We start from the raw sequence: 14,762 nt of genomic DNA on the forward strand, positions 1-14,762 counted from the left end.
GGTGGCGCTCCGGATGAGTTCCGTTTTCCAGACTCCGGTTTCTCGGTCGTTCCCGGGGGGGGCCCCCCGCCCCTTTAAACGGCTCGTTGCACTCTTTTAGCGCAGCGGGAACAAAACTTCGGAAGTTGCGAGACGCGTCGGCAACGTCCGGCCTGTGATCTTTTTTCTACCGGCCGTCGGTCATGTCGACCGACCGAGGGAGTAAAAAATGGAGAGCCTCTCTCCGTTTGTTTCTTAAAAACAGGAACCCCGCGTCATTGGAGTCGGGGTCCAGGCCCAGAAAACAAAAGGAACCCATTTCATTTTTTGTATACGCCGTCCGATACCTCTTTGGCGACACCCGAGGGGAAAAGGGATTTCTCTCATTTGCGTTTCCCGGATACGGCCGCGAACCATAGCTCGGTCATCCGCGAGCGCGACGACGGATTGATGTCGACCGGGATTTCTTTCGGGTGCAAAGTTCTATTTGCTCTCTCGCTAAAGATTGACAGTTTCCCACCCGAGTCGGCGTTTCCCTCTCGTTTGAGACGACGGGGCGTTCTAAGACACTCGAGCGGTTTGCTTTCCCTTTAGGAAGACTGACAAATATTTTTTTCTCAAAAAGGAAGAGAATCATTTCAAGTATTTCATTGATTCATTCAACCGCTTCTCTTCATTTCCTTTTCGTTTGTCAACTGTAAAATTTAGATGACATTCTCAGAGACGTTTTACATGCAGCAATTCCTAAAATGAGAGCGAAGACTCCTTACCGTTTCAAATCCGTTCGTCTCCTTAGAAATCCCCCGCCCACCGCTCCGAGACGGTCGGGATGGGCTCCGGCACCCCCCGGGACCCTACCGAGGAGAAGCGCCGCGGATAATGGACGCGTGGATGTATAAATACCCCAAAAAATAGTACTTTTGGGTCAGCTTAGGTTTTCATAGTTTGTATTCTTCCTGGCGCTCGGTAGCACTCGCGTCGGATGGCATAACTCAAAGCAGAGTGGTCGAATCGTAGACGCCGTCCCTCCAATTGACCGGATCCGCCTGTACCTTTTGGGTACGGTGTCCCTTTAAATGCTAAAAACAGCGCTCGATATCTTTGAATACGGAGCGCGGTGCCGAAGGATTTCCCAGGATTCCTTTGAGTTTCCCCGCCCGCGTCATCGTGAACTTTGCTCTCGAGCGGCCGCCGTTTCGGACGGGGATCGTCCTTTGACCTCCACTTCCTGCTTTCCGCTGAGGCGAGAGGTAAAGGTGTGTCTCCGCCGGCTCCATTTGAAGACCAAAAGGAAATCTTCATGGGTGAGTCTTTCGCATTCTGTCATTTTTTTTATCTTTGAAATGAAAACCGACAAAGGTTTTCTCGGATCGGACTAAAAGGGAACGCTCGCCCCTCAAAATCCCCGGGCATAGCCATTGCGTAGCGCTGTCTTAGCTCAATGTTAGCTTACTGCATGCAGAGCTTCTTCATTATTTTCTGTCCTGACCCCCCTCAGAAGAGGAAACCCTCTCAACCCCCCTATCCCCCACATCCCTGGGGACAAAACAAATATTGCCCGGTATCGGTGGTCACACCTTCCCTCCGTCCATGCCAAAACGAGGCCTTTGGCCACATTTTGTGTGCTCCTTAAGCGACACCTTCATTTGTTTGTCTTCACGCCGTCCGCCGCCAACATTTTGAATACAGCGAGCTTGCCCGTCTGTGCTCGTCTCTCTCCGAGTTCACAGTAAAGTGCTAAGGGGGTAAGACTTTTTGGGGGCTTTCTGTTTTGTAGCACCTGTTTTCTGGCAATCAAATATGACACACTGTCCCTTCAAGGCACTCCAAAGGAATAAACTGGAGGTGATTCTTTCTACTGCCAGCCAGTTTTTCCGACCCGACACATGCATGATGTGAGATGCACGGCTTGAAAAGGTTCATGTAGAGGTTGAAGGAATCCAGACACAATGCATGGGGGGGAGGGGCAGTCTCAATGCACTTATTCTTTTTGACCTCCTCTTGGAAAATGCTCCTTCTATTTGGATTTGAAGTAGGTCGTGATCTTCCTATATGTGTATATTGCGGCCACTCTGGGTATCAAAGCCAGGCTTAGAAACACTCAACCAAGACACAGTTTCCTAACAAAACGGTTCTGGCAAATGTGGGACGAGGAACAAAAAGAAAAAGGTTCTTCTCCGATAGGTTTACCGTGGTAGGTGAAGCCCTTCCCTCGGAGTGGAGAGGGTCCCTTTGCCTTTTAAGGCTCAGCTCACTACTGATTCGTCTTTTTCTGCCACGAAAGGACAAAACACTCTGCTTTGGAGCCGTCCATATCGTTCAAATGAGTCCGAGATTGGCTCCTTTTACTGCTTCAACTAAAGCCAGCGTGAAGACTTTTCAGCTGCTCCCAAGATCTTGTGGATGGCTCGTCCCGGATAAGCTTTCGCCTTTCCCGTCTTTCTGTTCTGCCGTAGCGGGATTTCGGGTTGCTGCCCGGCCCGTAGCTACGGTTCTCATCGGGGTCTAGGTGACGCTTGCTCTACTGCTTCCTGGCCGTGCCGATTCCCCCACGTTCTGACACGCGCTCCCGCTCGAGGGACTTTTCCATCAGCGGATCTCTGTAGAGCAGGACTAATCTGCCCTGGGAAACCTTCAACTCTTCTGCCAGGCTGCTGAAGGGAACTTGCAGCTTGTGTCCAAACTGACTTGTTTCTTATTCGAACACATTTTCTTTTCCGTCCTTCTTTTGTACTCCAGACCCTCTGCTCGGATACAGAGATGACAGGAATGCAGAAAGCGATCGGAGAAATAGCCGCGCCGGCCCAAAGTAGCTCCGGGTGGCTGTCGAGAGCGGGTGGCGGGACCCCTTCTGCGGGGTGAAGGCTAACTCGACCCCAGCTGCCCCGCTCAGGGAAGGTGTACGGGTTAAGGGGCGAAAGACCTGTGACCCCGGGGTACCTGCCAGGGATGCGGAAGGGGTCCGTAGGAAAACCGCCCCGCTCAGCCACTCACAACCTTAACATCCGCAGTAGTTCCTCCAGTCTCCGCTTGCAGCACAGCACCCTCGATTTTATTTTTGCTTTCGCTCCGTCTATCAATTGGGGTATTGAAGTTTTCTTTGTCAATAGTGTTTTTTTTTGGTGTGTCGTTGTTTGGCGGAGACCGACAATTTCGAATTCGTTTTGTCGAGGGGGCAATTTTCTGTCCGGTTTTGATTTCGGTGCGGTGGTTTTTTGTTTCGCCGTCGCGTAGCTCGCATGAGAAGCCAGTCGGAGGCGACGGCGCCGCCCGACACTTTTGTCCAACGGCAGAATCTGGAGGGCGAGACGGCCGACAGCTTCCTGGAACACCTTTGCCTCCTGGACATCGACCAGGAACCCATCACGGCGCGACACACCGGCATCGTCTGCACCGTGGGTCAGTTGCCGTTAGCGACTTCACCAATTCCGAGCTGAGCCCCCGCAGAGAATCCCGCTCCTTTCCGGATGCTAAAAAGCGCCCGCTTCGCTCTCTCGTCCCCTACTCGGGTTCGGGGTCACTTTACAATAAGGTGGAACGCACCTCGTACGCGGTTTACGTGCCCAACGGCTATTTTAGCTGCAAATAACGCAAGATTTTTAGCGAGCGGCACTCCGGTCTTCCCATCGTTCGTTGCTTGAAAAACCTTCGTGCGAGGATCTTAGCACAGTTAGCTGTAAAACCAACCTTTGAGCCAGTCCGCTATCTGGAGCATCACATTTGCGGAAAAAGAGAAAACTTTCATTGGACACTTGAACAGACGAATGAAGTTTATTTGCGCGAATGACAGAGTGATTGAGATTCAGAAACCGGAGAAGATTCAAAAGAATAGAACCGACACGACGATAGAAATTCAAAACGTATCCGTTCGGCAAACGGCCGTAATAAAAATAATTGAAGAGGGGAAAAGGAAAAAAAAAATCAACACGCCGATAAATCATCTCGCTGATACAGAACAAAAGTTGACAGTCTTTTCCTTCTCTAAGAAATGACATTGCCAAGAAACGGAAGATCTCCTTCAACGGTGTGTACTACTCCCTTAAGAGAACAGCACCCGTTTCTAGTTTCAAGTCTCTTGTCCGGGAAATAGACACCTTACAGATCCTAAGCTAGCGGTTAGTACCCCCAAAACACCTGTGTCAACCTCTACAGTGATGAGGAGACCCCGAGATGCTGGCCTTCGAGGCCAAAGGACATTTTGTGTCATCCTGCTCTTGGATATGAAAGTTCTTTGGTAGAGCAATGATCAATACGTGTCACTCAGTATGTTGTCACTATCGCACAAGTTTTCCAGCTATATTATTTTAATGATTGAATCCTAAAATAATGACAATCGCATGATTCATTTAGTTGTTATAAATGCACGTATGCTGATCCACATATCTGAATGAAATATCTAATTGCTGTATCCTTTCATATCAGTACTTTCCCAGTAATGGTCTCCCGACCAGTCAGCCTTTGTCTTAACGTAAAGCCTTCAAAATCTGCCTCCGTTCAGTCTTAACAAAAGGTCTGTTTGTGAAGACTTTCCAACGTAAGTTTCCTTTTCTGTTTGGTCAAAGCCAGGCCTTTTTCCTACAAGAGAGGTGCGAGACATTTTTCGATGCTTTTCGGAGAGAATAGAGTATCCCGGAGCATCCTGCGTTTTGTTTGATTTCCTGACTTTGTAAAAAAGAGACAAAACCGCTCTCTCGGTCTTATCGTTCCTCGGTCCGAAATTCCGGACGCCGACGGTGTCTCGGATCCCGGACGGTTTTTTTGTTCCCGCTCAGGTCCGGCGTCCCGATCGGTTCCGGTCCTGCAGGAGATGGTGAAGGCCGGGATGAACATCGCCCGCCTGAATTTCTCGCACGGTAGCCACCAGGTACGCGGTCCCGGCGGCCGTCCCACCGTCCCACCGTCCCACCGTCCCCTCCATTTTCAGTATCACGCCGAGAGTATCGCCAACATCCGCCAGGCGGCGGAGACGCTGACGTCCGACCCTCTCTACTATCGGCCCGTGGCCATCGCCTTGGATACCAAAGGGCCCGAGATACGCACCGGATTGGTCCAAGGGGTGAGAAAGCCCAAAAATGGCCACGTTTGTCTTTGTTTTTTCATTCTATTCCATGTTTTTGCCGAAAAGCATGAAGCCGCCTAGCCCCCGGACTGCTACCGTATTTCTTTTTCTAGATGGTCATAAAAGAAATACTATGCAGATCCTGTCTAAATTCCAGAGTGATACGTAACATTAAGTCACCCCCCGCCGTCGTCTCACTTTTGTATATTGAATCGTTTACAGTATTACTCAAGAGCAGGGTGGGCAATTATTTGGAGTCGGGGGCCACCCCGGGTCCAAAAATCTGGCCAGGACTAGTATTTCTCTCATATTTTTGGTAGTATTACTGTAGTCTTATTGTTCTACTATTTTTGTAGTATTTCTGCAGTAGTGTTTTTGTGATATTTCTGTAGTATCTGTTACATTTTTCAAATAGAATTTTGGTAGTATATCGGTAGTATTGTGGCGGTGATATTTCTGTAGTAGTCTCTTTGTATTATAGAGTCACTGTGGTGGTATTTTTGTAGTATTTCTGTAAAAGTATTCTTGAAGTATTTCTATAAGAATATTTTTCTAGTAATCCTGTCGTATATCTGTAATATTTTTGTAATTTTTCTGTATTTTTGTTGTGATGTTTTTGTAGTAGTGTTTTTGTATTATAGTTTTAAATGTAGTGCTATTTTGTAGTATTTCAGCAGACATGTTTATGACAGATTTCCATTGGAGTATTTTGTATTATATCTGTAGTCCATCTTTTAGTCTTTCTGTAGTCGTATTTTTCTTATTTTCTGTTTTCCCACATCTGCTTCAAGCACAAACCTAACTTAAGACATTTTCTTTTACAACTAACGTCCGAACCGTCAAATTCTAACTTTAAAAACAATCTTTTGTTTTATCGCGAAGCTGCCGGGATGAAGGACCCGATCCACTTTTCGTGAGCCTTTGACGCCATCGTGTGGATGTTATGGAAAACTACATTTACATTGTGGGCCTGTCCCACAGAAACCATCCCTTTTTCCACTATCAAACATTTTTGAAAAAGGGACCCACGCGGGGGCGCCGAAGAGCCGCCTGTGGTTCGGGAGCGGGTTTAGCCTGCGGAGAGGTCCAAGTTGGTTGGTGATAGAAAGCGTCTTCCTAGGTTTAGCCAATCAGCATGCAGAACACAATCCACCAAGTAAGTCAAGTATACTGTAGAGCGATACGGCGAGGGATTACTGTCATAGAAAGTAGTAAAAAAACATTTTGATCACATATATACCGCTAACCACGTGAATCAATAGCATGGCACTTTGGGCCTTAGCGTGACTTTAGCATGGCTTTAGCATTTCATGCTGATGGATTGAGCAGCTAGTGCTAGCGTCACAAGCGTTAACGACTAATGTTAGCATGCTGGACACAGCCGCCAACTGCAAGGACAGCATCATTCGAAGTCAGTTGAGTTGGGGGCCGCCGAAGCTAGGATAAAAGAACTCCGCTGCTCCGTTTTGATGAGCGCCTCGGTCCGATCTTTTCGCTTGAATGCATTCGAGCGCGACTTCAATCAGGAGTGTATGCCGGGGTCCCGTCAAACAAGGGTCTTAAACCCGCTCGAGTCGGGGGCCTGGGAAGCCAGACCTCGGCTTTTTCCGGGGGCCACGCGGTCCCGCTGAAAAGTCTTTCGGGCCTTTTCGGCCCTTGCGTTTTTCCTTCCAAGAAAGCGGAGGGCGAGGTGACTCTTTGCAAGGGCGCCAGCGTCCGCCTTTCCACGGCGGCGCGGGACAAAGACGCCACCGACGGCCAGAAGGTTTGGGTGGACTACCCCGCTTTGCCCAAAGTCCTCCGGCCCGGGGCCACCGTCTACATCGACGACGGACTCATCGCGCTTCAAGTCCTGGAGATAGGTAACGCCGACACTCCCGTCCTCTAGGGGACAGCGAGTACTTTGTTCCGCGGCCCCAATAGATAATAATCCTTTTCTAAATGAGTATTCAAATGTTCAGTTTCGGTTTGTTTTCATTTTTGTTCGTCTTTCGTCGTTATTTTGGTAGGTCGTTTTTGGAACCATTTGGGGTTGTTTTTGGGTCATTCTTTCTTACAATTGAATTGTTTTTGGTAACTTTTTTTGTCTTTTTTGGGGGCTCCATTTTGGGTCATTTTTAGTGGCCTTTTGTCATTTTGTTTGGTCAATTTTTGGCCTTTTTTGTTGAATTTAGTTTTTTTTCTCATATCGGTACATTTTTGTTGTTGAAATGTTGTCAATTTTGTATGTCATTTGGTCATTATTCTGTATTTTTGGTCGTTTTTTTGGTCCATTGTGTTCATTTTTGGGGGTTATATTCTGTTCATTCTTTTCTCATATTCTGGTACTTCTTTGTCATTTTTTTTTTTGGGGGGGGTCGATTTTTGGTCAATTTTGCATATATTTGGTGAGCTTCATCCGAACCATAGCCCATTTCTTTTCTTTTACTGTATTAGAAATAAGAGCCAGGACGGGAAAACACAAATATGCAGCTGTGAAGCATTTTTCAGCACAAAGCTGATCCAAGATAGCGGCAGTAGCTCAGGAGGTAGAGCGCTCTTCTCGGGATCAAGGGATCCCAGTTCGAATCCCGGCTCGTCCGCGTTACATGTAGAAGTGTCCTCGGGTAAGACACTGAACCCCTAATACCCCCAATAAGCAGGTTAGCGCCTTACATGGCTGCAATACAAGGCCGCTATGTGGAGCACATTGTGAAGCGCTGACTTGAAAAGCGCTATAGAAATGCAGATCATTTCATGTCATTTCATAGTCTTATACCGTCTCTTCAATGTGAGACTCAATGGTCTTAACGGCTAGAAAGTGGATAATATGTGCAAAAGCGCTACGAGATAAGAAGAGTCTGAGAAAAAAAACAGTCACGGCAACCTAGCGGGTCGGCTCAAGTCTTCTATCCGATCTCCGAGAGGCCTCATCTAAGAAGTTTTCCGCGAATAACGGCCGTCTCCTTCGGATCAGGACCGGATTGGGCGGAGACGTCGGTGAAGGCGGGCGGCGTCCTGGGCAGCCGCAAAGGCGTCAACCTCCCCGGCTGCGATCTGCCCGACATGGCCGCCGTCAGCGAGCGGGACCAAGCGGATCTGCGTTTCGGCGTAGCGCAAGGCGTGGACCTGGTCTTCGCCAGCTTCGTGCGATCGGCGCAGGACGTCCGGGACGTCCGCCGGGCGCTGGGACCCCAAGGACGAGGCGTCAAGGTCGTCAGCAAAATCGAGAGTCGACAGGGCGTCCTCAAGTCAGTTTCCCCTTTATTCCTCTTTCCGCTCGCATTGGACACTACAGTGCCATCTTGTGGTCCGATATGACACGATGTCGCTTTGATTTTCCGGCGTTTGACCTTTTCCCTTTTTTCAGTTTCGAGGAGATTTTGTCGGAAAGCGACGGCGTGATGGTGGCTCGGGGCGACCTCGGCATCGAGATCCCGGCGGAGAAAGTCTTCGTGGCCCAGAAGATGATCATCGGTCGATGCAATTCCGCCGGGAAACCCGTCATCTGCGCCACGCAGGTCGGGATCCCCCTCACCCCCAAAATCGCCCTCTTTCGACCCTTCCCGGGAAATCCGTGGAGAAAAACCAGACGCCCGTACGCTCCCGAAATTTGCTCTCCAATTTTTCTGGATTCCGAGCTTCTTCGTTTGCAGTGGACGCTCCGAATAAGGAGAAAAGAGCACCGCGCGTTTAGAGCAGGGAGGAAAAGCCTTCTGATAAGAAAGTCCAACTTGTTTTAAAGGCCTGGCTCTCCTCAGTTACAAGAGCGCATCTGCCCTATAAGAACAGCTGCGTGATTTATTTAAAAAACAAAAACAGAAGACGACCAAACCACAGCAACATATGGATTTGGTTTTCATTTTTGGATTTGAATCTGATTAAATTTGACCGATGAAAACCCCCCAAAAGGAAAAAATAGACCTGAATAGTTCTTCAAATGAACCAAGATAGGACCAGAAATCGACATAAATCTGGTTGGTTAAAAGTTAAGTAGAGACTCCAAATGAGGAGAGAAGACATCAATTGGTTTTGAACTTGCAAGGACAAGAGAGGACTGTTCAAATCTTCCATATTACAAGACACAGATCCACCTTAAAGGGTGTGGCCATCAAAAATGTTTCCAAAATAGGACAAAAACGACCCAAAAAATGACAAAAACAAGAAATATACACAAAGATGGAATAAACGTTGACTAATCTATGACAAAAGTACAACCCTTTCTCTTGATTAAATCTCATCTTTTCCTACAGCAGAAGGAAATCCAAGAACAGTAACATTATTGGCCCAAAAACAGGAATGCAACAAAAATCGAGCCAACGTCGATCAAACTACAAGCATAATACAACCAAATGAAGGAACAAAACGGACTAAAAACTACTGAGAAGTTTAGTAGACACTCAATAGAAGGGGAGAAGACATCAATGGATTTAGAACTTGCGAGAAGAGCCCAATCGATGAGAAATTCTAACCTTTCGTCGAGGTTCTTTTCTGATCCTCAGTAGTTTGCGCTTTTTAGACACGTGCGCAAGATAGAGGGAGCCAGATCCTCCACACTGTCCCTTTATTTTTTTCAGATGCTGGAGAGCATGATGTGCCGCCCTCGACCCACTCGCGCCGAGGCCAGCGACGTGGCCAACGCCGTCCTGGACGGCGCCGATTGCGTCATGCTGTCGGGCGAGACCGCCAAGGGTTCCTTCCCCCTCAGGGCCGTCGCCATGATGCACTCGGTAGGTGGCGGCCGTCTCGAAAAGGCCGGACCGCGAAGTCCGGTCCCGTTTCTTCCTTAATCCCGAAATAAGTCGGAGGACCGCACGGGTTACAACGACCCCATCCCCTGATCTGAAACCGACGTGCGGGCAAGGGAAAACTCTTAACCTCGGCATGAAAAAAAACAAGAAACCTTAAGATGACCAGCATTGAGTAACAGTACACAAAACTTAGTCAACATAGAAAAAAGAAAACAGTACGTTATGAATTGAAATTTGTCCATAAAGAGAACGATAGCAACCGCGCAGCTTCCCATCTCTGCCGGCTGGACGTTGACATGATTCAGGTCTCGGTTTTGGTGCCGGTACCCTGACTCATCTCGAATCGTCCTTCTCCCTCGTATCACCGCCAGCCTGGCGATCGAAAAAAGACAGGAAAGAAAAAAAAAAAAGATTCCTTCCCCTAAGGGCTGTCGCCACGATGCGCACAGGAGGTGGCGGCCATCTTGAAAACATTCACCCGGCCTGGAATAGGCCCCAAAAAAATGGTTACAAAATACGACCTAATATGGATGCCATGAAGAACAGCGCATTGTAACAATAGCAGCTCAGTAGCCTAGATGGTAGTGTGCCCGCTTTGAGACTGGGAGGTCGCTGGTTCGCGCCTCGGCCGAGACATACCTAATTGGTATAATGGCGGCGCCCTCTGGCTGCGGCTGCATCGACTCGCTACAACGGGTCAGGTGTATCGACATTTCGTTCTGTGTACATTGTTACAAAGAATGACAATACAAAGGAAATTATTATTACTATTATAGTGTCAGGACCAGAACGGAAACAGGACCCACTCGCGTAACGTTTACCACAAGTTTTATTGAAGGAACGAGGAAGGGCTGCGCCCACGATCGAACGGTGTTCGCTCTCGTACTCGGCTTGTGATCCGAACGCAGAAGTGGACCGGGAGAGCAAGACGTGGTCGGGGTCGGAAACGAGTCGTAAGCCAGGACGGGAGAGCCGACGTGGTCGGAATCAAAACCGGATCGTAATTCGGGCCGGGAGAGTAGACATGGTCGAGATCAAAACAGGTCGTAGCAGGAGACAAACAAGAGCAAAAAAAGGGACAGGCGGGAGTCAGGGTCAAAAAAAGGCTTGCCTTGTATACCCAGAGATTCGCAGGCGGACTGACCACAGGGGATTGACAGGACAGGATTCAAATAGTGACTAGGAGCCAATCTGTAGCCGGCGCCATACGGGCGGGGCCATTTGGCAACCGTAACAAGTAGAGCAATGAAAAGTAGTGCAAGAACATTTAACGGCAGACATTTTAAGAAATCTTATTATCATTCACAAGGTATACACTGATATTTGTTTACCGTTTCATTCGGCAACAACATAAAGAGCAATAAACCTGATTTGTCGCGCTCTCGTTTAGGGTGGTGACAACCCTGCCTTTGGAAGAAGCCGTCTCTGAGCCTGTTTGTCCTAGTTTTGAGGGACGCGTAGCGCCTACTTTGAACTTTATACACGAAGCAACAGCGAATCCTTAAAAAGACAGACCATTGACTTTTCGTCGCAACAACAAATCCACATTAAAAGCCGTCGTTCACTTCAAAGAGTCGGTTCGATGAGCCGTTACGTTTACCGACCGCGCGCCATCGTCTTAACGGGATCCGGCTCTCCGGCGGCCGGGAGCCGGATCCTTCGAGTGAACGACGGGAGCCGTTCGGGAACGCGTCAAAGAGCCGTCCCGCGGCGTTTCGAGAGGAGACGGCTACCGTGGCCCCCGTGGCTCCCGCGGTCCCCGTGGCCCCCGTGGCTCCCGCGGTTCCCGTGGCTCCCGTGGTTCCCGCGGTCCCCGCTGCCCCACGCGGCCCCCGTGACTAGGAGGCTGACGGCCATTTTGCGTTTTTTTCAGATCTGCAGGGAGGCGGAGGCGGCCACTTTCCACCGCCGGCTCTTCGAGGAGCTCCGGCGTCTGACCCCGCTGACCTCCGACCCCGGCGAGGTCACCGCCGTGGGCGCCGTCGAGTCCTCCTTCAAATGCGCCGCCGGCGCCATCATCGTCCTCACTTTTGCCGGAAGGTCCGCCGAACCCCTTTGCCCCCCCCCCGACACCCACTTTCGAAAGACAAAAGAAAAAGACTGCTAAAATAGGACGAACCATCAAAACAAGGACTCCGATTTTAACCAAAACCACAAAAACACATTTGACCAAAAAAAACACAACCGGAAATGGACCAAATTCCCCAAAAGTATGACCAATAAAAAAATAAATAGACCCTGAAATTCAAAAAACAACAACAAAAAACACAAAAAATGTGACCAAAAGAAAGATTTTGAAACGATTAGAAATGGACCCAAATTTGACCAAAACCAACAAAAAGACAGGAACAAAATCCAACAAAAAATGAGAAATGATCCAAAAATACTCTACAACAACCAAAGTTTGACCCAGAAAAACAAAAAAACAACCCAACAAAAACATGACCGACAAACAACACAAAACCCCAAAAACAAATAAAATCGAACCAAATACTGAACAGAATTCTGAAAAAAAAGACAGACAAAATAACCAAAAATGTAAAAAACAAAGCAAAAAAACCCCTGCCGAAATATGAAAAATCAACGATTGAAAAAAGGACCCAAAATGGACTTCCATTTTCTCGAAAAACAACCAAAATCTGATCTGGAAAACGACAAAAAAAACAAACAAAAAAAAACCAAACAAACAAATATTCACCAGAAAACGTCCAAAATCAGGCACAAACAGAAAAAAAACAACCAAAAACGTAGTCACGTTCCTTTTTTGAAAAACTTAAATAGATTTAAATTGTAACCCTAACCTGGGGGTCAGCAACAAGGGGCTCTGGGGCCGCATATGGCTCTTTGGCCTTCCCTAATGGCTCGCTGGCACTTTTTCAAATAGGTTTGATAATGGAAAATGAAATGGTTACGACATTCTCAACATTTTACGATCAATAGAGATTTGTACTGTAGATATAGATTTTATATCCCTGATATGTAACAAAGTCCCTGTTTTGAGGGGTCAGTGAAAAACCCTAAACCCCTCCCCTTAGCCTTCTAACCCCAAACACGTTCTTTCGTATCGTTTTACCCTCCAAATATTCGGGTGAGGGGGTCGGCAAAGTATTTCCTTTTCCTTTTTTCCTCCCATTGCAATAAAGTAGACCTTTGTGTCGGCAGATCAGCACAACTCTTGTCCAGGTATCGGCCTCGCTGTCCCATCATCGCCGTCACTAGGAATCCGCAGGTACGCCCCCTACAGGGGATTTCCCTTTCGAGTTTTTTTGCGTCGCGCGGTGGAAAAGGGCGTCTCGGGGTCGCTGACGTTTTGCCCCGCCCTCTCTCAGGTGGCCCGCCAATCACAGCTGCTGCGAGGGGTTTTCCCCGCCCTCTTCCACCCGCTGCCCGCCCCCGTCTGGGACGACGACGTGGACAACCGGGTTCACTTTGGAATGGAAATAGGTCGGGAAACCCCGGATGAGTCGACACGATATTACCGTATTTTCCGCACTACGAGGCGCAACCCCCAAAAATCCCTCAGATCTCTTCATACGCTAAGAGCGAGTTTTGCATGAAAGAAATAGATTTTGATTCAAAGTATTTGTGACATAAACCAAGAACAGCAAGAGAGCTGTATGTTTCTCAAAGGCAGCACAGTTACCGTGTGCGGTATCAGTTTTTTGTAACGACGCCTTTGCACATTTATCCACCGCGTTTTACCGTATAAACGACGCACCCGGATTGTCAGGGGCGATTTCATATTGATGGCCGATTTGAGGTTTTCGGATGCGCCTTATACTACAGAAAATACGGTAACTGTTTTTGGGGAAAGGGGGCAGAGAGGTAGAGGGAATTAAGGAGATACAGAGGGGGGGAGAGGGAGATGGTGACAAGGAGGGACAGAGCAGAGGGGGAAAGACAGAGAAGGACAGAAAGAGGAAGAGACAGAGGGAGGGTATGAATAAGGGAAAGACAGAGGCAGAGAGACAAAAATGGGAGGGGGGGGAGACATAGGGAGTGAAAGAAAGTGGTGGAATACAGAAGGGGAGAGACAGAGGGAGAGAAAGACTGAAGCAAAGAGACAGAGGGAGGGTATGAATAAGGGAAAGACAGAGGCATAGAGACAAAAATGGGGGGAGAGAGAGAGAGGGGGAGAGACAAAAGGAGTAAAAGAAGGAGGTGGAATACAGAGGGGGAGAGACGGAGGGAGGGAAAGACTGAGGTAAAGAGACAGAAGGGGGAAGACAGAGAAGCAGGAGGAAAGGAAGAGAGAAAGTAAGAATTGGCAGAGTAAATTCCCACCACTGAAAGTTCTAGAAAATGATATCGCGGGGGCATAAAAGTCAGGACTCTTGTTTTTGGGTTCGATGGAATTGTGGGGGAAAACGGACACTCTTTGTCTTCAGGGAAAGCTCGAGGCTTCTTCAAGGAAGGCGACATGGTGATCGTGGTGACGGGTTGGATCCCGGGTTCGGGTCACACCAACATCATGAGGGCCCTCAAGGTCACTTGAGCAAACGGAAGATCGCCCGAAAGGCCGGCTCCCGGGAACCCCGTAACTCCTCTTTTCATGGACTCCATTTCAAGCCAATAAAAAGTCAAAGTGTCTCTCTGTCTCATTTATCGGGATGCCACGCCATCGGACAGAATTCACGGTACGTTTCTTCTCTCGTCTTTTGCATTTTCCTTGACTTTGGGGTGACGAGAATGCGGTTGTAATCCGGAGCTTGTGGAAGTTGTTTCGATCGCAGAATATCCTGGACACAAATGTGAATATAGACAAAGGCTACATTCTGTGTGTAAGTTTTTTCGAGGGCTTGCAAATCCGCTATCCGAGTCGCCAGTGCTTTCATTGTCCGATGAACATCGTCGGCCATTTTGACAGCGTCGCTCTGCCGGTCAGCACTACGATAGACGAGTGGAAAGACCTCTCGGCATAGTAGACAGGTCCTCCTTTTTTCCAGAGAGAAGTCCAACGAGAGGACGTCCTCAGGAGATAACAAAGGACGACG

General features: G+C 48.4%; 1 protein-coding gene across 1 annotated transcript; it reads left to right on the forward strand.

Moving 5' to 3' along the window:
* The first annotated feature begins 115 nt into the window (after positions 1-115).
* On the forward strand, positions 116-14,358 carry pklr (pyruvate kinase L/R). The gene is made up of 12 exons (XM_088327609.1): positions 116-1,283; positions 3,214-3,378; positions 4,752-4,843; positions 4,904-5,035; positions 6,714-6,900; positions 7,995-8,268; positions 8,388-8,538; positions 9,595-9,747; positions 11,642-11,808; positions 12,931-12,997; positions 13,098-13,212; positions 14,157-14,358. The coding sequence occupies exons 1-12, from the start codon at positions 1,280-1,282 to the stop codon at positions 14,261-14,263; spliced, it is 1,614 nt and encodes a 537-aa protein (XP_088183735.1). The 5' UTR covers positions 116-1,279; the 3' UTR covers positions 14,264-14,358.
* Positions 14,359-14,762: the final 404 nt, after the last annotated feature.

The sequence above is a fragment of the Urocampus carinirostris genome, chromosome 2 (genome assembly GCF_059441175.1).
Source record: "Urocampus carinirostris isolate Australia breed hairy pipefish chromosome 2, RoL_Ucar_1.0, whole genome shotgun sequence".
In the NCBI taxonomy this organism is placed as follows: Eukaryota; Metazoa; Chordata; class Actinopteri; order Syngnathiformes; family Syngnathidae; genus Urocampus; species Urocampus carinirostris.